We start from the raw sequence: 24,503 nt of genomic DNA on the forward strand, positions 1-24,503 counted from the left end.
GCAAACCGCAGCGCCTTGACCCCGCCGCCGCCTTGCGCCCCTGCGAGTTCCTGCCGCGCGCGCTTGCACTCGGCCATGGGCGCCGCAGGCTCGTCGGTGCTGGCCCGCTTCCGCCTCCCCGCGCAGTCCCGGCCCGGGTGGCTCGGGGTCGCCGCCCTGGGACTGGCCGCAGTGGCGCTGGGGGCCGTGGCCTGGCGCCGCGCGCGGCCCAGGCGGCGCCGGCGCCTGCAGCAGGTGGGCACCGTGGCGCAGCTCTGGATCTACCCGGTCAAGTCCTGCAAGGGGGTGCCGGTGAGCACGGCGGAGTGCACGGCCATGGGGCTGCGCAGCGGCCACCTGCGGGACAGGTACGGAAGGGCCCCGTTGCGGCACAGCGCTAACTCCGCTTGGGCAGCTTGGAAGACGTGCGGAGTCCGCCAACAGGTCTTCCTGCGGTTCAGAGAAACTGGGAGCAGAGTGGGACAAGGAAAAAGGGAAACGGTGGTCCTACCCCTTCCCCCCTCCCCGGCAGGCCCCGGGGGCTCTGGAGTGGCTCCGAGTGTTTCCAACTCTGGTTCTTTAGCGTCGTGCGCTCCTGAGAGGTGTGGAATTCGTGTCTGCCAGTCGGCACGCGAATTTATGATTCTCCGTGCACCTGGGTGGCGAGCTCCAAGGCCTCAGTTTATTTTATTTGCAGTGTTTTATTTGTAGTGCCTGTTCCTGGAGATCTTGAGGGAAAGTTGGAGCGGCAGAGCCCAGCCCTCCACGAGCGCGCAGAGGGGAGCACGTGTAACCAGCGCAGCTGAATCTCTCTCAGAGCCTGGAGCGCTATTGCTGATTTTTTTTTAATGTATTTTATTTAGGCTATACAAGTTTCATATATTTCCTTTATACCATCTAGTGAAGCCCTCTTTTGTGGATAAAGTAACTGAGGTCCCAGCTGGATGGGGGGGAGGGGGCTCTTCCTTTTTGTTTTTCGATTTTTTTTTTTTTTTTTTTTTTTTTTTAGCACACCGGGCCTTTGCAAATGGTGATTTCATTATTGCCCAGTCTGGGTGGTGAGAAGCTGTGTGTGGATTCCTGGGACTCAGACCCGGGAGCCAGCAGGTGGTTGTTCTGTTTGGGATCAGAGCTCAGGCCAGCTCGATTCTCTGTGTAAGGCTGCCTCCTCTCCAGAGCAGCCCCCTGTCTTCAGCGAGTAGCACAGCTCTGACCAGGCTCCCAGAGAGCAGTTCATGACTTAAGTGAAAGGTGAGCTATGCTCCTGTGCTTTGGGAAGGGAGCCAGGAATTGTAACTATCCATGGTTTGGACAAGAGACTCTCAAACTTGGTTGGTTGAGCTTGTTTCTGTAGCTCCTAGGGGACAAAGGCCTTGTGATTTTACAATGTTGATCCCAAAAGCATTTGTTGCATTCATTTGACAATTGCTGTCTCTAAGAGCTGGTGTTTGTACCAGGCCCTATGGTCAGTTTTTTATACTCTCAGAAAGTGTGACGAAGAGAAGTCGACATAGGCTTGGGGTCCTAGGTGGTAACTTACCCAGCAGAGGTTGTGACAAGAGCTGGAGAGCAGGCAGGAGCAGTGGAAGCTGGCAGGGACAACTAAGAGAGGAAGTAGCAGCTTGCACTGAAAATTGGACAATGAGCGTAAACTTTCCAGGCAAGAAATTTGGAAGAAGAACATTCTAGATAGAGGGAATAAACTGGGCACAGACACCCAGAGAGGACAGGGTGTGCTGGGGGAAAAGCTAGCATATGCTCAGGTGTTCAGTAAAAGGAGTTGTAAAGAAGGGTTTGCCTCGGATGTCCGTTGCAGCATCGTTCACGATTGTCAAAAGGTGGAAGCAACTCCAGTGGTCTTTGATGAGTGAGCCGAGAAACAAAATACACACGTGATGGAGTATTCAGCCATGAAAGGGGTACAGTTTGGATATGTGCTCTAATGTGAATGGCTCTTGAAACATAATATTGATTGAAATAAGCCATTTGCAAGAAGGCAAGTGTTGTATGATTCCATACAACAGGACAGGAAGTGTGTTAGAGGTTACCAGGGCCTGGAGGGTGACTGACTGGGGACATGGTGGTTCTTACTTAACAGGTTCAGAGTTTCTGATTGGAATGATGAAAAGGTCTTTGGAAATAGTGATGATGGTTGCAAAACCGTGTGTGTACACTCAGCGCCACTGAGTTGTGCCCCTCAAAATGGTTAATCATATTTAAAAATGAACATTCTTTGTTGATAGACATTTGTGTTGTTTCTGCTTTTTGCCATTGTAACACAGCAGTGAACATTGATAAAGCAGTAGCTCGTAGAATCCTGTTTTCAATTCTTTTGGATCTATACCTAGGAGTATACCAGATATTTTATGTTATACAAGGGTACTTCAAAAGGTTTGTGGAAAATCTGAATTAAAAAAATAAGTTATTAAAAGATATTTTGGTGATAAAAATGTTTTGAAACTCATGCATAGCTTGTTCATAATATGCATTTTCCATGAACTTTTTGAAGAGCCCATGGATGCCTATGTTTCAGATGTTTTGTGTGCGAAAGCACAAGGAGGTAAGAGTGCCTGGAAATGCAGCCGGATCATGAAAGGCCCCACCTGTCTAGCTTGAGTTACCATTTGGTGGCAAGTGTTGTGAAGCAGTCCTCACTGGGAAGCCTGAATCCTGTATCCGACTGCTGGTTCTTGTCCCAGCTACTCTGCTTCCAATCTAGCATTCCTGCTATTGCACCTTGGAGGCAGCACCTGATGGCCCAAGTACTTGGGTTCCTGCCACCCAAGTGGGAGACCCAAGCGGAGTTCCTGGTGGCTTCAGCCTTGCCCAGCATGCCTGTTGTGGACATGGGGGGAACTGAACCAGTGGAAGATCTCTGTCTCATTCCTCATCCCTCCCTCCCCCTCCATATTACTCTGACTTTCAAATACATACAAAAACACAAATAAGTAAAACTTCTAAAATGAGTTTTATCCTCAAGCAGGAACCATGCAGGGATTTTCGGATGAGGAGATCACAAGATCAGATTTGCATTTTACAAAGATCAGAGGGCCATTATTACCAGGAAGAATTACTAGAAAGAATACTCATTTTCTGGTACCAAAGATTTGGGATAGGGCAGGCAGGGCTCTGTCTGTAGAAGAAGAAGGGTTGATGAAAGGATAGTTAGGAAAAGAATTTATACCAGCATATTTTCTTGTGTAGCTGAATAGCTCAGCCAAGATAACCTGCTAGAAGTGATGCAGGAAATATCTTTAATGACCTAAAATATCCTCCAGATCTTTTCTTATGTATGGGAATCCCAAAAGCAAAAACTCAGTTGTATGCTTGTAATCATTCCATCAGTGTGCGCTGAAATGATCAAAATGCTAATAAATTTCCTCTCTTTGGTACTGAGAGGTAACCTTTATAACCATGTTCTTTTTCTAGAAATGGTTCTTTGTGTTTTTTTATTTCTCCATTCATCTTTTTTCTAGAAAGTACCTCTAGAACAGGAGTACTGGGTCAGAAAAGAAGATATTGTCCATAATAACAACAGATCTCTTAGCAAATTGCAGAATTCACAGCACTGGGTATTGAAGCATTGTTGTAAGTGTTGGGGGGGTGGAATTGATAAGGTGAAAGTGGCACCGTGTGCTGCCCAACTGAACTCTGTGTTCTGTGACAGTGCGAGCATTGGTGCTGCTATTTCCTTCTACAAGAGGCCACTGCCTGCTGGGTGACAGACACGGTGCTTCCTTGTGCCCCTAAACTCTCCCTGGGGTATGTTTAATGGAAATGGCCCAGCTTTCTGGCCATTGAGATGAAGATAGAATCAATGTCTTTGATTTTGGTGCCATCAACAAGCTCAAAATGTTCTGAAGGTATTATAGTCAGATGCTTGCATGGTTAAGAAACTTGGAGTTGATGGACTCAGCTGAGCTGATGTTTAGCACAGATGGGCATGACTGAGGCTCCCGCAAAACTGGCTGCCTGTCCTTACATATCCTGGGTTTTCAACATGGCAGGTTTTGGCTTGTGGTCAACGAAGAGGGCAACATGGTTACCGCTCGCCAGGAACCTCGCCTGGTTCTGATTTCCCTGACCTGTGACAGTGACACCCTGACTCTCAGCGCAGCGTACACAAAGGACCTGGTGCTGCCCATCAGAACACCCACCACCAATGCAGTGCGCCAGTGCAGGTAAGGCAAGGGCAGGTCTTACCCTTGCATCAATAAAGATTCATGCAACTTTGAAAAAAATGTGGCAAATATAGCATATGCAGGATCGAGTCTTTAGCATGGGAAAGAAACCAACAAGCAACTTCTGCAGCTTCTGCTGTGAAAGCCCTATGTAGAAAACCATGGGACAAAAGCATGTCTAACACGTCAGCAAGAGAACACCACCACCACCTAAGGGTGAAGGGCAAAGACTGAGTGGCCGTGCTGAGGAGCCCATCCTAGAACCAGGGAGATTAGATCTCTGTGTTATATACCTAAGACCCTCTAGGCTGTGTTTGGAAACTGGGTGCCTTCCAAATCGGAGTTAGGGGAGGCGTGGCTGTGTTGACTCTGATAGTGAGTTCTAAAGAGAGGAAGTTCAAATAAAGGAAAGAGCTGCAATCAGAAGAGTGCTCCTACTTGCACCTGCCCCTGGGGGTGGGGGCGGAGTTCAGAGTGGGGTGGAGGTTCAGCTGGGCAGGGCGCTGTTGCAGAAGTCAATATCAATATCAGAAGCTCAGTATCAGAGGGCTGTGAGGAAGCAGTCTAGGAAAACCACCTTTGCCCCTGGGAAACCTTGTGTAGGATTAATGTTTCATCCCACTGTGGGGACATTAAAGTTTGGTCCAATTTTGCTCTTGTTACATTTTCTGTATTTTGAATTAAAATGTGAATGCTACATGTAGTCCCTAGCTTATCATAGGAAGTAACATCATCACATCAGAGAACAGTGATCTGAAAGATGTCTGAAGACTCAGAAATGTTTATAAAATGTAATACTGATATGATTTCTATATCTTAGAGTTTTAAACATAAATGCTTTTATTTTAATTTGGTGGTTTTTCTGATTATAAAATTAATACATTGTTAAAAAATTTGAAAATGGTCCCCAAAAAGGAGGAAAGCAAAAACCATCTGTAATAACTATAATTAATATTTTGACACATGTGTATTTCTGTCTGTCTCTATGGCTACTATTTTGCTTGCTTCTGAAATTAATTTACTTGAAAAGCAGAGTGACAGACACACAGAGAGAGCAAGAGAGAGTGAGAGAGAGTACCCCCATCTTCCAGTTTACTCCCTACCTTGGCCTGCAACGGCCAAGCCTAAAGCTAGGAGCCCAGAACTGAACCTGGGTCTTCCACAGGGGCGGCAGGAACCCAAGTACTTGGGGCTTCATCTGCTGCTTCTCATAGTACTTTCTTATAGCTAAGGTTTTTTTAATTAATTTTTAATTCATTTGGAATTATGTGCAAACTTTTTGGCTTATCCTCCAAAGACTACACAAGGGAGTGTCTGAAATTGCCAAATGAGAAGGCCAAGACACACTGCAGTAGTGGGCACACTCTTAGTGCAAGGATCCCATGCAACATCTGGGCTTGGGTTTCCTTCCCCTGTGAAGGACTTGTAACCTCAGCTTGACGTTCCCTAAAGGTTTCTGATGAGTTGTTGGAGTCCTGGGATCACCTTCAAAAACTCATGTTTTCACGGTTCAGGTTGCTACTTGCCTGCCACTTAATAGGATGAGGGAGTAGGCTCTTCAGGTGGCTTAGTCAGTATCAGCATCAAAGCCTGCCTTGTGATCTTTATCACAGGTATTAGAAGCTAGAAGCCTCTGGATTTTTTTTTTTTTTTTCTGGGACTCTGTATAGTGTGCAGGTGGAATGCTGGGCCCAACACCACAGCTGAGGTTGCTGGGAACTCAGGGCAAATGTGGGTAGAGCAGGAATAAGAGAACAAATTTTGCTCACTGAATAGCCTCAACTTCTGAACCCAGGACCTACACATTGAGATGCATGGGAAATAAATGTCCGGTAATTGGAAATGTTAGCAATGGTAGTGATCGCCAATGGAAGCCCTGAGGAGTCTCAGCAACCTACTGTCTGCGTCCTCTGCCCTGCCCTCTGCCGTCTGTAAATGCGGCCAAGGAGAGCGCCGGGCTGCTGATGGATGGGACAGAGAGGGGCCTGTGGTGCGCTGAAAGGGCCAGTCTCTTAGCAAAGAGGGCTGACTTTTTTGCACAGTCACCCGCAAAGATGCATCTACTTAAGATGGCTTTTGAGGCCATCTGTAAACACAGATTTTGGTAATACTGCCTTTGGCCAAGATGCTTCTGAAATGAACATTTTAGATATTAAACTGTGCCTGTGCCTGCACGCGTGTGCACACACACATACACACACACACCATCCCACAGAGGCTAACCCTCTTACACATAGGCAGTTCTGGAAATCTTTTTTCCTCGTGCAGTGAATTTGATTTTTGGAAAAAGTAAGAAAGTATTTGGGACTTAGTGCAGTGAATAAGGAGGTGATCAAACTATGTTGAACTGTATTTTGTTTTTAAAAGGAGGCCAAGATGGGCATTTGCACAAAGGTTAAGATGCTGCTTAGGATGCCCTATCCTACAATGGAGTGCCTCATTTGAGTGCCACGTCTGATTCTGATTCCAGCTTCCTGCTAATGCACACCTTGGGAAGCAACAGGGGTTGCCTCGAGTACCTGGGTTTCTGATACCCATGTGGAAGACCCAGATTGAATTCCAGGCTCCTGACATGACTGTGTGTCCCCAAATCCTACATAGTTACTAACCAGCAACCAAATCCAATTGGATTATCATTTTCTATAACATTTTAGGGTTTATAGAATGTTTTCACATATGTTTCATATCTAGTTTTATTATTACACTGACAAAGTATAACCAGGCCTATTAATAATGATTTCTGACTGCTGTTCTGTGAACAGATTCACATTTTAAGGTAATTATGAGTTTGCTTTATCCTGATAGATTAGTTTTCTTCTGTAGAATTCAGTACATCTTCAAATATATTATCTTGTTGCATCTTCCCTGCATTCCTCTAGGTGGGGAGACATAGGCATTAATCAGTTTAAAAAATGGGGAAAGCAGAGCAGGTGTCTGGCGGAGCAGTGAAGACATGGCGTGTGACACTGACTCCCGCATTCCAGTGCCTGGGTTTGATTTCAGCCCTGCTTCCAATTCAGCTTCCTGCTAAGGCACATCCTGAGTGGCAGCAAGTGATGGCTCAAGTGACTGAGTCCCTGCCACATGTGTGGGAGACCTGGATTGAGTTCCTGGCTCCTTACTTCAGCCTGGCTGTTGATGGCATTCTGGGAGTAAACCAGCAGGTGGGAACACTCTCTGTCTCTGTCCTTCGAATAAATAAGTTTTTTTTTTTTTTTTTTAATGAGGAAAGCAAGGCTTCAAGTGGTGGTGCAGGGCTGGACGTGGATGATGTCTTCCGGTCATGAAGGGATGCCTGCAGCATCCCAGCCGGGTGCAGCTTTTCTAGGAAGTCTGGGATATGTTAGGTGGCCAGATGTTCAAAGCCACTGTCTCCCCCTGCAGAGTGCATGGCCTGGATGTCCCGGGCAGGGACTGTGGTGAAGCAGCGGCACAGTGGATCACCAGTTTCCTCAAGTCGCAGCCCTACCGCCTGGTGCACTCCGAGCCCCAGATGTGCCCAAGGAAGTCTCACCAGCTCAAGCATGTCTTCCGGCCCTCGGACGAGGTGAGAGACACTGCTTCCTCCCAGCCCACATCCCTGCCGAACCCGGTGCCCTCATCTTGCCCCTCTTGCTCAGGCAGCTGAGACCAAGGGCAGCAGCAGCAGCAAGCAAGCCCTTCCCTGGGGAGCAGTCATCCTGCTTCTTGACTTGGAAATGCTTGCGTTTCTGCCCATATGCATTTCCCCCCTGTGTGTAAGCAGCGTGGTGTCCGCAGGGATTCAGAGCTGTTCGACACGACTTTCACTCCACTCTGGAACTGCACGTGGAGTTCCAGATTTTCAGTTTGCTCTTTTGTGCCAGGTGACAGTTGTGTAATTTGGTGAGGCTGTGGAGTTCCACAGACTTCAGACGACCAGACTGGTTCTAAAAAGGGGTGAGGCTCTGATGATTCACCGTGAGAGTAACTTTTTTGGCCTACTCGGCTCGGTATGGATCTAGATTTCCCTTTCTCCTTTAGATAGAGTCCTCACTCTCCTATGCATTTCTCTCACTAAATAAAAAGCTTAATTTTTTTTTTTTTTAAATAGAGCCAACCTATGTTCTTGACATTAATTTGGCAGGGTTTATAAAATATAAGTGTCCCTGGGATTAGTGACCATTTTAATCAAACATAATGAGATCATTAAACCCAGCGTCCTTATTAAACATTGGAGAAGTTGGAGGCTTACCAAAGGATGTTCCCAAGGACACATCCTGGTAGCAACTCTCAGTCCCCGAGGCCATGCTCTCCTCATGCCACTGCACGACTGCTGTCATCTGCCAGTCTACTTAGGGCTTCTAAATCGCTGTGACTTTTCTGTATAAAAGGACATGAGAAACACCTAGGAGAACTGTGTGTGTGGAAGGAGGGTATGTCCAGGAGCTGGACATAGGTGACCTCTGAGCAGTTTCTGTCCTAGTTTTAACAGTTTCTGTTTCCTTGTCAGGTTGCGTACTCAGATGTCAGCCCGTTCCTGATCCTCTCCGAGGCATCCTTGGCAGATCTCAACTCCAGGCTACAGAACAGAGTTAAGGCAGCTAACTTCAGACCCAATATTGTCGTATCAGGATGTGGTGTGTATGCAGAGGTAGCACTTTCTTTGCCTCTTTTCTTGAACTTGACTTTTTTTTTTTTTAAGATAGGAGGGGAGTCTTTGACATTGGATTAGATTATTCTGAAGGGTGTGTTATGATTTATTGATTTTATACCTCATGACTCAACTCGTAGATTTGTTGAGCACATAGTAAGTGCAGAGTTCCCTGTGGGGCATGCAAATATGGGTGAGGCCGAGATGCTGACCCTCCAGGAGGCAGTTCAGAATCTGAGGCTTTTAGGTAAAACTTGAGAGGGGAGATTCATTTCTGAGACATATTTTCTCAGCATAGAATATGGGATCTGCATGGACTGTGGAACAAATCAACTGTGTGCTTATGTCTTGTGAAAACCAGGCTTCCTGGCTAGTAGGTGACTCCCTTGGGGAAGACCAGTATTACCAGCAGGGCTGCCCGGTGAGGGCTGCAGGGTGTTAGCGCTAAGCTTGATGGCACTGCCCTGAACCTTCAGTGCCACCTTCAGATGTCTGTATTGCAACTTGGCATGAAGAGTCTTGATGCCTGGTTGCCAGTGTTCCATGTGATTGGCTGCAGATCCCCTTTGTCCTTGGCTTTGGATGGTTAATGTGATTCTCTAGTCTACTGCAAAGTCAGTATTGGTAGAATAGAGGCTTGGTGAGTGGTCATCAGCTGTGGAGGTACAGCAGGGGCCCTAGCCCTCAGATGGGCATTCAGGAGTTCTGGTTGTGCCATACCCTGCTGCCCCTTTCCTTGGGACCCACAAAAAAGAAATCCAAGCAATTGAGTTCCAACACCTTTTACTCAGGGGAACCTATTCTGTTGTTCAGCTTTGTTGTGTGGAGGCAACAGGGTGTGCCGAAAGGGAAGCCATCTAGGAATTCCCACATTCTAACCAGAGAGGATCCTTTTTTAAAAAAAAAATATTTATTTATTTGAAAGACAGAATTACAGAGAGACAGGGAGGGAGAGAGGGAGGGAGGGAGGGAGGGAGAAAAAGAGAGAGAGAGAGAGAGAGAGAGAGAGAGAGAGAGAAGGAGGGAGAGAGGGAGATCCTCCATCTGCTGGTTGATTCCCCATGTGGCCTTAACAGCCAGGGCTGGGCCAGACCAAAGCCAGGAGCCCAGAGCTTCTTCCAGGTCTTACATGTGGGTGCAGGGGCCCAAGCACTTGGGCCATCTTCTGCTGCTTTCCCAGGCACATTAGCAGGGAGCTGGATTGGAAGTGGAGTAGCCAGGACAAGAACTAGCACCCATATGAGATGCTGTGTCACAGGTGGCAGTTTAACCCACTAAGCCACATTCGCCACCCCCATACCAGAGGATCTGAAGTCTGGTTTCAGCTTCCTCACTGACTTCTATGTGAGCTTGTGCAGTTCCCTCACTCTTCCTTATCTCATCTGGAAAATGGGTCACCTTATAGTGTGGACTCATCAGCTGGGGTAAGGAGGTTTATGAAATATGTAAATATAACACCAATTGAAGGATAATAAAAGAACCCCAAATACACCTATGATGCTTTATAGAAGAAACACAGGTGCTTCTCCCAGGGCATCAAAGAGAGACAACAGGGCCAGCCCAGTGAGACGAGACCAGGAAGATGGTGCCTGGCCAGCCACGGGACACTGTATACACAGACAGGGAGGTGTGAGCTCAAGTCAAGGCTGGAGCTCCCAGGGCTCAGCCTGGGTCCTTTTTCACCTGCCCACACATGTGCTTCTAATCTATGTTTTTCACAAAACCCTTTCTACACTGAGGACCCCCCGACTTACATCCCTACACCAGGACTCTCCCATGGCTCTCTCCACACCTGCACCAGGGTGGCTTCATTCACTCTCCCGGTGTTCAGGCTGGAAGGTGGTCTTTCTGCCCAGCTAACCATCACGATAGGTGGCAGCTCTGACTTTCAGTGGCTTGGACCCCAAACTTGGAGCTGCCCCTTGTTTTCCCCTTTCTTTCACAGCTCACATTCACACGATGGAAAAATCTTGGTGGCTGTGCCCTCTGCTCCTCCTCCCTCCCTGGGCCAAGGCTTGGCCACCTCTCTTCTCTTAGGTGCAACAGCCTCTGCTCAGTGGTCTCCTGCTTGTCTCCTTAACCCACCCCTACCCCAATATGTGCTTAGAAGCTCGGTCAAAATCATCCTGTAAATGTGAGTTGTATCATATTCTGCTCATAACCTTTCAGGGTTCTCCATCTTTCAAGTGAGAGTTGGCAGACTTATGACAATGGCCATCAAGGCCTCATATGATCCTGCCGGCTCCAGGGCCTCATCTCTGTCCCTTCAACGAGGCCTCTGCTGCCTGCATGCCCTGTCCGTACAGGGCTGCGTCCTCCTGCCCCATCACATCATGTTTGCTCATGTGTTTGGTTGTTGTCTGTTTCCTCCACACAAACCCTTAGAAGACAGGCCCTGCCATATCTCCAGCTACTAGAAGAGCCCCTAGCACATCATAAATGCCCCTAATTATATGTGTTAAATGAATGAATGAGTAGAGACTGGCCAGGAGGAGAAGAAAGAAGCAACAAAAGACAGAGAACACATCCAGGCCCAATATGCTGTCCTCTTGCAGCAGTGGGGTGCAGGAGAGGCAGGGAGATGGGAGGAAGGGTACCTGAAGCCAAATTTTGCTGGGAGGGGTCTAGAAAGAATTTTAGGCTGGGCTGTAACAGGATGTGATTTGCATTGGTACGCATTTGCTTAGGCAGAGGTCTAGAGAAGATTATAGAAGGTGGGGTCAGGGTGCGGCTGGGGAGAGCAGGGTAGCACAGCCAGCCAGGAGGGAGGCCAAACTGCACAGAAGCTTCTGGAAACTGAACTCTTGCATCATCTCGGAACCTACCCCACCCAGTAACTGCGGTCCTTCTCTGTATCTCTTTGTGTCTGTCACCTGCACTCTTTTTTTTTTTTCTTAAAAAAAAAAAGGATTTATTTTATTTATTTGAAAGAGTTACAAAGAGAGGTAGAGCCAGAGAGAGAGAGAGAGAGAAAGGTGTTTTATCCCCTGGTTCATTCCCCAAATGGCTGCAAGGGCCAGAGCTGAGCTGATCTGAAGCCAGGAGCCAGGAGCTTCTTCTGACTCTCCCACGTGGATGCAGGGGCCCAAGAACTTGGGCCATTTTCTGCTGCTTTCCCAGGCTATAGCAGAGAGCTGGATGGGAAGTAGAGCAGCTAGGACTTGAACCGGTGCCCATATGGGATGCTGGCGCTCTAAGCCAAGGCTTTAACCTGCTGTGCCACTGTGCTGGCCCCAACACCTGCTCTCTTGACCCTCACTCCTGAGTGCCACGGCAGGGAAATGCTGGCCACCCCTGGACCCTATTCTGTGACCTTTTCATCACCCTGCCTTTGAGCCTGTGGTGCCGCTTCCAGGAACTGTTGGCTGCACTGCCTGTGCTTCTGTGCTGTTTTCCTTTTACTCCTGGCTCAAGCCAGGGGCTTCCTAAAGGTCTGACCTTGACCCCTTTTCCTCTTCCTACTTTTCCTTGGTGCTCACCCCTTTGGCCTGCCACGTCACCATGCTGCCACCAATATGAGGGCTCCCTCCTGGACCTTGCCACGGCCAAGGTCCACAAAGTGCAGTGTCTTCTCTTCCGCTCTCCACTGCTGTGACAAGTCATCAGTGTTTTGCTTTGCTTAGAAGTCTTTGAAAGGCCTAGGCTTCGATTTTATCCTAACTTCCTCTACAATGTTGCCACTGTTTGCTTTCTCAGCCTTTATGTGCGATATAAGCTCCAACTCCAAGCTAGACCTAGAACTTAATATACATTCCCCTGTCTCTTGCCATCTAGAATCTTGCCCCCTGCTCCTTGACTTTCTTTTAAAACTACCTCCTGGAAGAGGTGTTTTGCCTAGAATGTAAGATGCCTGCATTATGAATAGGAGTGTCTAAGCTTTATTCTTGGCTCTGACTCCTGATTCCAGCTTCCTGCTAATGCAGAAACTGGGAGGCAACAGCGATGGTTCAAATAATTGGGTTCCTACCACCCACGCAAGAGACCTGATTTGAGCTCTCTCCATGTGTCTCTTCATCTGTCTGTTCTCTGCCACTGAAATCGAAAAATAAAGCAAATAACTACAAATCACCCTCCCTGTGAAGTCTGCTGTGATGGCCAGACTCAGGCCACTGTGCACGCCTGTGCCTCCCCCATTGCCCGGATTTGCCCTGTATAGACAGATTGCCTCCAGATGGCATGTCCTAATGGAAAGATTCTCTTGAGGTCTTCTGCAGGGTTCCGTGCAGTTCTGGGCTCACAGTGAGAGTCCAGAAGAGTTATTTTCATTTTTCCTTCCTCTTTGCCAAGTAGACTTTTCCTTATGGTGAAATGTTACCCTACTTGTCCATGAATCCATTCCCATGAGGTTTTCTTGCACTTAGAAGGGACTTTGGAAATATTTCTCTAATTAATAAATACATTCCCTAAACCCTCCTTTCTCTGCATTGAGTATCTTTTTTGGTGTTTTTATGACCACAGTGCCCCCTGGTGGAAAGATGCTCACAGGATAGGCTGTGACTCGCATCTGCTGGGCCCCGGGTTTTGAAAAACACAAGATTAAGAGACCTGTTTTATGATCTAAAACAAAATGAGACAGAACTGTGCGATGCATATCTCAAGAGTAATTCACACTATGGGAAGTAAAGTGCCGAGTTTGGAGCTCTGTCTTGGGGCAGAAACCCTTCATTCTCACGGCTCTGCCTTCTGCCTCACCTTGCTCGGCTGCCTCTTCCCCCCGAGGTCAGAAGTGAGGGCTGCACTCAGGGAGCCGTGGTGCCTGTTCTTCTCCATGCCGGCCCCTCTTCCTGGAGCCCCTCTGCCTTCTGCCCTTTTAGGCTTGGTTCTCATCGCCCTTGTGCCATAAAACTGCCCCCCACCAGGCCCTCCCACTGGTCCGTCCTGCAAGACACCCAGGCCGGTTACTGCCTGCACAGTTAAACACACACACACTGTGCTGCCTCAGAGTGCTGCATCTCGGATGTTCTGAAGTTTTTCAAAAGGACATTGATCTTTCCCGTTTCCTATGTGAGTGTCCTATCTCGGTTGCCAGGATGCAGGGGCTTGACTCACTAATTTGGTTTGTCCTGCAAAGCAGGATCCCCTGAAACAGCACATGGGAAGAGAACTGAGGCTGCCAGTCCTGCTGTTGATTTGTTCTGGCCTGCCTGGGTGGGGAGATGCCAGATACACGTGTGCAGTGCTCTGGGATTTTAATCCATACAACCTTAGGCAGGCACAAAGGATCTGGCATGACCCAGTGGGACAAGAAGCCCCCCTCTTCCTCTCTCCCACCATCCCCATCAGCAGGCACTCAGGGAGCTCCCCTGAAGAGGTGCGTGCTCACAGGCGAGAGAGAACATTCCCTGCAAGCGAATGCACTGACATCAGAGGCGTGGGGAGAGGGAACCGAGGCTGCGAGGCTATCAGGCGGCCACATGGGACCTAGGGGAACGGTGACCATCTTTGGTGCCAGCTCCCGTGGGGCCCCTACTCAGATGTGCTCACAAGGGATCTGTGCTTTGTCCCCTAGGATTCTTGGGATGAGCTGCTTATTGGCGACGTGGAACTGAAACGGGTGATGGCTTGTTCCAGGTAAGGCTTCTTCCAGATCCTCCAGGGATTGGTGGGGGCAGGAAGAGTGTCTTTGCCTTGTCCCCTATGTGACGCTCTGTGTGTGTGTCCAGGTGCATTTTAACCACTGTGGATCCAGACACCGGAATCATGAACAGGAAAGAGCCGCTGGAAACATTGAAGAGGTAGAACTGGGCAGATGGGGTCTCATCCTCTGGTTTAGGCGCCTGGGACAGAAGTAATATTCATAGCTTAATGTCTCTAAGAGGCATGTGGCCTACAGGTGGTGTCAGGTCCCATCTCTGCAGCCTTGGAGACCCTGGGCTTTGGTCCTGACTTGGTGTCCCGGGTGTCACTATAGAGGGTTGTTGGACAGGAGGCAGGGGACTGCTTTGGGCACAGCCCTGGGAGGCCTGGGGTATGGAGGGGACTTCAGCCAAGCTGTGGCCATCTTACATCAAACCTGTCAGGAAGGAGCACAAGTGGGCGAGGCTGTGCCTGGGGACTGAGGAGCAGGGCTCATCCCCTGGAATGTGAGTCCTCCAGCTTCTGCTTCCTCCCGCCTCCTCCCAGTTCTGCTGCCCTGGAAGCTACTGTCCAGACCCCCTGGGCAAGCTGAAGGCCCGGGCTGGAGGCTGTGATCCCAGCCAGCCCAGTATGCCTCCGTGTGAGGCTGCAGGCCTGTACTCTCTGCCAGCACCTGCTGTCTACAGGGATGTGTCCCAGTGTGATGGCCAGGAGACAGCAAGGTTGGCATGGCGACCATGTGCCTAAGCCGGCTGGCACAGCGAATGGTCAGGAGAGAAATCTAACAAGGGGGGTGGAGGGAGGGTAAGGAGAAGGGGCTTTTATGGGACTAGAGAAATCCCCAAGGTGAAGAGTCAGTGTCTGCTTCTGACCTGGGCCTCCAGGGTTGACTGTGAGGCTGCAGGGACATGTGGAGCCGGGGCCATGGACAGGTCCAAGGCAAATCCTGTTTTGAGGGATGTTGCATATATTTTAAAGCTCAAAACAGCATCGACCTTTCTGTAAAATGGAAAAACGATTCTCCCCGTAAAATATCAGTGCTATGAAACATTGAAGGCGCTATTTTTCTCTCTGTGTAAATTTTACCTAAAGTAAGGAAAATTGTAGCTCTATACAGTGACATTACAAACGGAACTCATTCGAGGTGAAGCATACGGAAGTCTGCAACTTTTTTGGAAATAGAAATAATAGAAATAGAAAATTATGGATTGAAGGGTGGACAACAGTGTGATAGAGCAAAAGCCATGAAGTGTTCAGTGTAGAATACAAGTAGGGGATCCATGGTACTTTCTAAAAACTTCTTCTGACTTATTGGCCTGCTTGAGATTGTCTGTCATAAAATATTGGGCGGAAATGTCACACGTGTGACAAAACGTGAATTTGGGAAGCCGCAAGGGTAGGTGACAGCTGATCTTCAAAACCTGCCCGCTCCTCATCAGAACACGCTGGAGTTCATTCTTGCTGTCTTCCGTGGCCACACAGGAGGTACGAGGCAGAGAAAGGCAGGGTGGGCCTGGGGAGGGGGACGGGGGTCAGGAGGCGGGGCCCTGTGATCACAGCTAGTCCTGCTCCTGCTTGTGCAGGCCCCGGGTGTGCTTCCAGTAAAATAAGGGAGACGGGGCAGCACTGGGTGGTTCTGCATGCAAGTCAGCCAAGGAATTGGGGAAACTGGCTGTCATTTTTCCCCCTAAATTTATTTTTATTATTTATTTATTTATTTTTGGAAAAGCAGAGAATCACAGTGAGGGAGAGAGAGGGAGGGACAGATTTTCCGTCTGCTGGTTCATTTCCCAAATGCCTCCCCCCCTTGCACCCCCAACAGCTGGGGCTGGACCAGGACAAAGCCAGGAGCCTGGAACTCCATCCAGGTCTCCCAGCGGGGTGGCAAGGAGCCAAGTACATGGGACACCACCTGCCGCCTCCCAGGGTGTACACCAGCAGGAAGCTGGACTTGACCCTAGGCACTCTGGCACTCCTTAGCTGCGGCTCCAGCGCCCGCCCGTCATCCCTTTCTGTATATCTTGTTCTCTGCTGCCCCCCCCCCCCCCCCCCAGCGTGCTGCCTGGTGTCAGAATGGATTCCAAAACTCCTGCGCTTGCCGAAAACGCCTATTCCCAGCACCCGTGTGTTTGGGCTGCGTCTCTGAGTCTCCAGCGCCCCCTCCCTCCCTGGGAGGCTGTGTTTTTAGGTAAAGGATAACTGACCCCAAACACAGAGGTAGGGCAGGAAAGTGGGGATCACAGAGAGCTGATTCCCCTTCCCCCTGCCTTCTGCAGGCTCCTTGCAGCCCCTCAATCCGACACTAATTGCGCCTAATACCCCAGGAGACTGCAGCCGGCCGAGGCGTCTTGTCCTATCTCTGACTGAGATTTAAACTGCCATGGAGGTAGTAAGTTATGTGCTCCCCAGGACAGGTGCTCATAAATCGGGAGGAGAAAGGCCCGGCAGCGTCCCATAAATCAGGAGAAGGGAAGCAAACAGTGGTGTCCACAGCAGCCTCTCGCTCTCGGGCAGGTCGCTGGGAGCCACACGGGTTTGTTGTCTGTGTGGGCTTGTGGTGCCGAAAAGGCTGGCATTGCCTCTGCAAGGCCAAGCAAGATGGGGAGCAGAGAGAAAACTCTCCTCTGCTCCTCCACAGGGAAGTGGCACAGGGGAGCCTCTGTCTGTAAGACACAGACAGGCCTGCCTGCTCAGGGGAAGTGACACTGTCCTTTCTCAAGGGACGGTGACACACACACACATGCAGACACACGTGCACACGTGCACACACATGCACACACATGCACGCATACACACACACATCCCAGTGGCTTAAGGAACAGCTGTTGTTGCTTCCATGTCACCTGGCTCCTGGTAAAAAGAATAGAGCACGTTTATTGCACAGGTGCTCAAAATGGTTTTGCTGATGCATGAACCCTGTGGCGACAAGGACATTTGCTGCTGGTGTTAGCTGTGCTGTTACACACACGGAGGACCTGGTGGTGACAGCTCCATGGGAGGAGACAGAAGCTCCACCCCCAGTCTGGCCCTGTCGCCTACTCATGGTGAACTGTGGGCAGGTCCTTCAGTTCTCGAAGTTCCAGTTTCTTTATTTGTAAATACTGGCCTTGTGGTTTTTCTTCTGGTAAGGCAGTACGTGGTTTGTAATAGATGGTGAAGTACTGCCTACCATGCCGTGTAAGCTGTGGTCACTGATGGTCTCAGTTACAGACTCAGCACCTTCTGGGAGAAGGAGGAGGTGAAAGATGCTTCTTTCCACTCTCTGAGGCTGCTTGAAATGACACCTGGGCCCCACCCGCTCAGTGGCCAGCCTCTGGGTAGCAGCGTAGACATGGCACCTCTCCGGGGACTCCCACAGTGCTGTTTAATTCTTAACGAGGACTTAGAGGCAGTGAGTTGTGGAACTTGCAGGACAGCCTGTGCCCCCAAGTGACTTGTGGTCACGTGGTCTGCTGAGATGGAGACTGAGCAGTGACCAGAGACCCAGCCTGCAGCCATGGCATGGACCTTGGGCAGCACATGGGTCAACCCAGCAGTGTGAAGGATGAGATGCCGTGCCAGGTGCACAGCACTTCCTGGTGGGCAGAGCATTTTCATTTACACCACACCCTGTAAGCGAGGAGACCTCTGTTCAAGCTAAATGCCATGTCATTAGTGTCACTGCACATTTTATTTGCATTGAAAGGGAAAATGCATGGCTGGCATTGTGGCGTAATGGGTTAAGCCACCACCTGTGATGCTGGGATCCCATGTGGACCAGCAGTTGGAGTTCCAGCTGCTCCAGTTCCAATCCAGCTCCCTGTTAATGTGCCTGGGAAAGCAATAGAGGATGGCCCAAAGTACTTGGGCCCCTGTACCTATGTGGGAGATCTGGATGAAGTTCCTGACTCCTGTATTTGGCCTGGCCCAGCTCTGGCTGTTGCAGCCATTTGGGGAATGAACCAGCAGATGGAAGATTCTCTTTCTATAAAAAAAAGGGAAAGAAAAAAAGGAAGGAAGGAAGGAAAGAAGAAAAGAAGGAAGGAAAGAGACATTTTAAGCATTTCTAATTTGTTAATCCCAACAAATATTATGAGCATATATATGCATATATATGTATGTGTATATATATGTATATCTATATATTTGTATATATGATCATGGAAGATCAATGTATGAGGTAATCCTGGGTTTACTAGTCTGTTGAATAGTAGATACTTGGCCACTTGCAGTACCTATTTATTGCCACAAGAGGTTGCTAATGACCTCATTTAGTCTTCCCACAACCCTGAGGGTGACTTGGAGGTAAGGCAGGAGGGTGGGCAGAGCTGACAGGGTGGCCCAGCAGCCAGACCACTGTGACCTGAGATGTCCTGGCAGGCTGCCCAGCCAGGAACCAATTCATTCCCATAGCGCTTCCCAAACCAGGTGACCACTTCCCCACCCCCTTTTAAAGATTTATTTATTTTGAAAGAGTTACAGAGAAACAGAGAGATAGAGAGAGAGAGAGAGAGAGAGAGAGAGAGAGAGAGAGAGATTGAGATTTCATTGGCTGGTTCATTCCTCAAATGACCGCCACGGCCAGTGCTGGGCCAGGCTGAAGCCAGGAGCCAAGAGCTTCATCCAGGTCTCCCATGTGGATGACAGAGGCCAAAACACTGACATCTGCTGCAGCTTTCCCAGGCACTTTAGGAGAGAGCTGGATTGGAAGTGGAGCAGCCAGGACACGAGCTGGCACCCATATGGATGCCAGCATTGCGGGTGACAGCTTTAACAGCTACACCACAGCGTCGACCCCATCACCTGCCTGTTTCGGCATTGACTCCTCAAAGCTTACAGAGTCTGGACTAAGAGGAGCAGCAGCTTTTGGGGGTCCCCTACTCTTCAGTTACTTGGTAAAGGTGGAGAAGTGAGTGTGTAGGTATTGGGTTGATGGGAAGCTTTCTGTAGATGGATATCTTCTTAGGCCTAGGGATGTTCTTAGGAGGTGGATAGATGATAGATAGATAGATAGATAGATAGATAGATAGATAACAAGGGATGGATTATATCCCAATAGGAAGAGTTTTCATTATGGAATCAGCCAGACCTGAGCTGTAGCCACAGATTTACCAAGGAGATCTGGATCTTGGGCACCTACCAGTAAAATGAGGATATTACAAATTCCATATAGGCTTGCTTTAAAGATTTAAAGAGGTAATAGGTGTGAAGTTTCTTATAAACTGTGAATGTGTGATGCACTGAACCCCAAGTCTCAATTCCCTCTCTGAGATCATCAGAGCTGGGGCTCTAGATCCCAGACCCTGGTGGCTGTAAGATGTCATAAGCCATGAAAGTGGCTGATCTGTTCCAGGCCTACAGAGGCCCCTCTGTGAGGCACACAGATCCTAGTTGACCCTGGCAATGCGTGTTGCAGGAGGGGAGAAGCCTGGGTTCCCGGGGTCCCAAGCCATTGCAGAAACCTCAGTATGGAGCCAGGGGATAGCTCTGGAAGGCAGGACATCCTGGACCAGCAGCTTGTTGTTATCATTCATTCTTTTATTCCTTCATTTGTTCAGTCAATGTTTTTTTAGTGACTACAGCATAGCAGCTATGCAGGTAGTGGGAATCCAGCAGCAGGCAAAGCATCTGCAGTGCCTACGGACTGGAGTTTATGGTTTGAGACACAGGCTGGGCATCTCCAGAGAAGTTTCTAGATTTGTGCTTCTCTCTTGTGTTCTCACTGGCTATTTCTGGAATGATGGACAAAATTAGAACCAAATTAATGCAACAGTTTTCTTTTTTTAAGCAAGACAGAATGAAATGGATGTTCTTTGTAACAACGTGTTAAACAGAAAAGTGGTGTAAAATGGTAGTTGGCTTAAATAAGAGACTGGAGGAGGACCAGGCCCTGATGGAGAAGTGTGGGGAATCTTGCCATGTCATTCCCACACATCTGCCCATGGTCATGTTTCCTGGGCTTCTTCAGTTTCCTGCCTGACCAAGATGTCCGTACTGACTCTAATGAGGGTCTCACTCCCCAACCCGTTCATGCGTTCAACAAACATTTGTGGTCATGGGTGACGTGGGAACCTGTGTGGGGTGTGAGCAGGACAAGGGAGTTGGACACAGTGCCTGTTCTCCAGGGGCTCCCTGTTTTGCAGAGCAGACAGACTTGTGCCCTGACACTATAGGACAAAACAGGAATGTTGGAGGGGCAGAGAAAGTTGAGGAGAGGGACGTGACTCCTGGCCTGGGGGATCCTGGACTTCCCTCGTGGGAGCTGAGGCATTTGAGCTGGGTCTTGAGGAAAATGTGGAATTCTAATGCCTAGGGAACTGGAGGAGAGGTGCTCCCGGGAATCCCCGAGGAACCACTGAGCTGGTGAAACAAAGCAAGGTGAAGGGACGTGGAGGAATCCAGTGCTGCATGGTTGGAGCCAAGGAGCAGAGCATGGCGGGTTTGAAAAAGCCGGCTGGGGCAAGTAGGGGGCTTGCACGCCAGGCTGAAGGGTTGGAATGTTATTCTTTAGGCACTGGGGAGCCATTGAAGGTTTCTGAGCCTAAGAATGCTAAGAAGAGAGCAAAATTGCGACAGTAATATAGTGTAGTGTCAACAGTGAGTTGAGGGGTGGGGAGGAAGAGGAAGAAAGGTTGGTTAAGAAGTTATTACATCACCTCTAATGGAGTCTGGCCACGTTGGAAGCAGGATTGTGACAGTGGGAATGAGAAAAAGGGAGCGGAGTCTGTTGAGGTTGTGCAGGAAGCAGTTCAGGACTGGGCAACTATGGACAGGCTGTGGAAAGGAGAAAGGTGTGGAGGGTGGCCGCGGGATCCAGGCCAGAGGGGCTGGCGGAGCAGAAGTTAGAGTGGCAGACCTAGAGCAGTGAGGAGGAGGGGTGCCTAGGGGAACAGAAGGTGATAAAGTGTGCTGGATGTGTTGAGTACCTAATCTCTTGATTCTGAAAAGGGGAACATTAATGTAGAAGAAAGGTCTGAGGATAGGCCACTGGCTGTGCTCCTCCAGACTGGCCCTGAGCAGGATGTTCACTGCCCAACTCCAGCAGCTGCTGTTTTGCTACTAATAGTGCTCTTTTTTTCTTTTTCTCCTTTTCTTTTAATGTGATTTGCAAGGGGGAAAACAACATGTCTTTTTTCAACAGTGCTCTCTTGAGCTGTGCAGCATTCAGCCCTGGGTCGGGTGGGTTCTGGCTCTGATGGAGGAGAAGCCACATGTATCTGAGCTCTTGCTTCTGTTTGGCTGCGACTCATCAAGCTCTTTCTCCTGTTGCAGGTACCGCCAGTGTGACCCTGCTGAACAAAAGTTATATGGAAAATCACCTCTCTTCGGGCAGTATTTTGTCCTGGAAAACCCAGGGACAGTCAAAGTGGGAGATCCTGTGTACCTGCTGGGCCAGTAAGGGGAACCTAAAGTATCAGATACCTTCAAAAAATGTCCTCAAAAACAGCAGCACTTGAAGCACAGTGTCAGAACTGACACTGCAGCCTTTTCGTGAGATCTGTGTTTCCTCTTTTGGACTTCCTTGCATCTCAACACTTCCTGGGCCCCTCCCACAAAGCAAGGAAACATAGCATTGGTGATTTGGTATGACTTTAGTAAGTCCTTTGAATGGCAAGACCAGATTCCTAAAACTCCCCACTTATCTTTGATTATGGAAGAATATGGAATTCTTTCTCCTGCTTCTTCATGCACCTACTGAAAATGCAGACCTTCAACATCTCACTGTGATTCTCCAGGGAAAGACAAAAGAAGAGAAAGAGGAAGAATTGAATGAGCAGATCTGGAATGCTCTGGGTTGTTTTATTGCCCCTGTGCATTGGGCATGTGATGGAAATTAAAGAGTTTCTTGAGTAAAGCTGGAATATCAGGAAGCTTTTCCCTCAGGTCCCCGGCTGACTTTTTTTTTTTTTTTTTTTTTTGACAGGCAGAGTGGACAGAGAGAGAGAGACAGAGAGAAAGGTCTTCCTTTTTGCCGTTGGTTCACCCTCCAATGGCCACCGCGGTTGGCGCACTGCGGCCGGCGCACCGCGCTGATCCGATGGCAGGAGCCAGGGGCTTCTCCTGGTCTCCCATGGGGTGCAGGACCTAAGCACTTGGGCCATCCTCCACTGCACTCCCTGGCCACAGCAGAGAGCTGGCCTGGAAGAGGGGCAACCGGGACAGGATTGGTGCCCCAACCGGGACTAGAACCCGGTGTGCCGGCGCCGCTAGGCGGAGGATTAGCCTAGTGAGCCGCGGCGCCGGCCCGGGATACCAATTTTCCATAGATGTTCTTGGATCTGCACTGTTGCCTCTCAGACGGTGGCCACGACTGGGCCAGGACTGGATGGATCCTTTATAGCATGCAGAAGTGGGACAGCCGAAGAAGTGTCAGGGAGAAAACGAATTCACAAGAGCTGCCAGACTCTGATCTGGATTCTGTGAAAAGTCAGGTAGCACCTTTGCCATGAAACACAAGGTCACATATATCCCTTGCAGCTTCAAAACCTCTCCTGAGATACAGGAGTGAACAGTGGCACCACATAGGGAAGGAGCTCCGGTTTGCTGTTTCCAAGATGTTGCCCAGGGAGATAAAAATGCATCTTCTTAAGGGCATAAAGAAATGGTCCTGAAAAGAGACAGTGCCACCTAGTGGGGGTGAATGGCAGCTCAGCCCACAGGGTAGGAAGGATTGGAAAAAACACAGATGGATAGCGCAGTTTTTGTCTTATATAAATTTTGATGTTCCTTGCACCTCTGCTGTAAGCACTTGACTTCCTAAAAACACTCAGGGGGTGGCTGTACCATCATGGACGCCTCCTGCATCCTGGCTGGTGCCCTCAACTTGTATATGGGTGCTCTTCCAATTGAGGATGGAGAAGTTCTGAAGTCCATGAAGAAGACATGTGATTGTCTGATTTTAAATAATCCATTGAAAACCTTTAAAAGGAGAAAAGGAAAACATTTGTCAGTTTGTTGAAACCCAGGGTCAAATTTTTCTATTGATCTCATGATCTAAAGATTGACCAAATCATGAAAAAAGGGTTTCAAAAACATGTGAATAATTGGGAGATGCTTTGACTGGTTTTAGATATCCTAATTTTTTGTCCCTGAGTCAGCCTTTGAAAGCTGATGGAGGTGACTTTGCAAACCAGGCGTCTTAACCTCAAGGTCAGATGCCCATCTTGAGCATTGTCTTCGAAGGACATGCTTTTTAGGAAGAGCTGTGCATTTGTCACTGTGGTTTTCAAAAAGAGGTCAGTAATGACTGGACTCTAGCTGGGCTCTGAAACAGTGACAAGAGGATGTGTGTAAATGTTTTCTGCTTGGTGAATTATTGCAATTTGTTTTCTACACACTTGGTGGGAAGTGGATAATTGACACAATTATGTAGGGGCTGACATTTGGCCTAGCAGTTACAATGTCTCATCCCAAGTGGGAGTAGCTGGATTTGACCCGGCTGGAGCTACTAACTCCAGCTTCCTGCTAATGCCTACCCTCAGAGACACCAAGGATGGATCAAGCAATTAGGTCCCCGCCACCCACATGTGAGACCTGGGTTGAGTTCCTGGTTGCTAGGTTCGGTCTGGTCCCATGCCTGGTGTTTTGGGAATTTGGAGAGTGAACCAACACTTGGGAACTCTAAGTGTCTCTCCAACCAATCAATCAGTTATCCAGGTAATCTGAGCCATCATCCTCCCCAGTAAATACACTTCATACTGAGTAGACTGAGGCATACAGATACACTGAGACCAAAAGATGAGCTCAGCAACAGCGTTGGTAACAGGACCTCAAGAACCACTGGTCGAACACTCAGCATTTGAATCTCCAGAAGCAGGCAGCAGTTAGGGACCAATCAGAAACCCAAGACTGGGCTTGGTGGCTATTCCTAGCAGTTTGATTCTTGGAAAACTGAATGCTTTAGGCTTGAACTTCTCTTTGTAAGAATTAACATCTACTTCTCCATATGCAGCCCTTTGTTAGAGGCCACACTTCAGATATACCCATGGTTCTCTACAAATAGGCAGCTGGCATTGGCAGGCAACCCTCATATGCAAGGGGGCACTGAGACTCCTTTCTCTCTTGGTGGGAGTCCCTGCTGCTCAGAGTGTCGGGAAGATTCCTGTTTGAAGATAGAAGTTCCAATGACCTCCAGAATCTCAGAGTAGTTGCCAAACATGCTGTCAGTGAGATTT

At 48.9% G+C, this 24,503-nt stretch overlaps 1 protein-coding gene across 1 annotated transcript; it reads left to right on the forward strand.

Annotated features, from left to right (window-relative positions):
• Positions 1-23,061, forward strand: MTARC1 (mitochondrial amidoxime reducing component 1). The gene is made up of 7 exons (XM_062210380.1): positions 1-347; positions 3,987-4,160; positions 7,545-7,707; positions 8,632-8,772; positions 14,282-14,343; positions 14,436-14,507; positions 21,601-23,061. The coding sequence occupies exons 1-7, from the start codon at positions 76-78 to the stop codon at positions 21,725-21,727; spliced, it is 1,011 nt and encodes a 336-aa protein (XP_062066364.1). The 5' UTR covers positions 1-75; the 3' UTR covers positions 21,728-23,061.
• The last annotated feature ends 1,442 nt before the right edge of the window (positions 23,062-24,503 follow it).

This window comes from Lepus europaeus, chromosome 14 (genome assembly GCF_033115175.1).
Source record: "Lepus europaeus isolate LE1 chromosome 14, mLepTim1.pri, whole genome shotgun sequence".
In the NCBI taxonomy this organism is placed as follows: Eukaryota; Metazoa; Chordata; class Mammalia; order Lagomorpha; family Leporidae; genus Lepus; species Lepus europaeus.

Coding starts and splice junctions, on each gene's coding strand:
- MTARC1 (XM_062210380.1), top strand. CDS start 76: ATGGGCGCCGCAGGCTCGTCGGTGCTGGCCCGCTTCCGCCTCCCCGCG. Junction 4,161..7,544: donor AATGCAGTGCGCCAGTGCAG/GTAAGGCAAGGG, acceptor CTCCCCCTGCAG/AGTGCATGGCCTGGATGTCC. Junction 7,708..8,631: donor TCTTCCGGCCCTCGGACGAG/GTGAGAGACACT, acceptor TTTCCTTGTCAG/GTTGCGTACTCAGATGTCAG.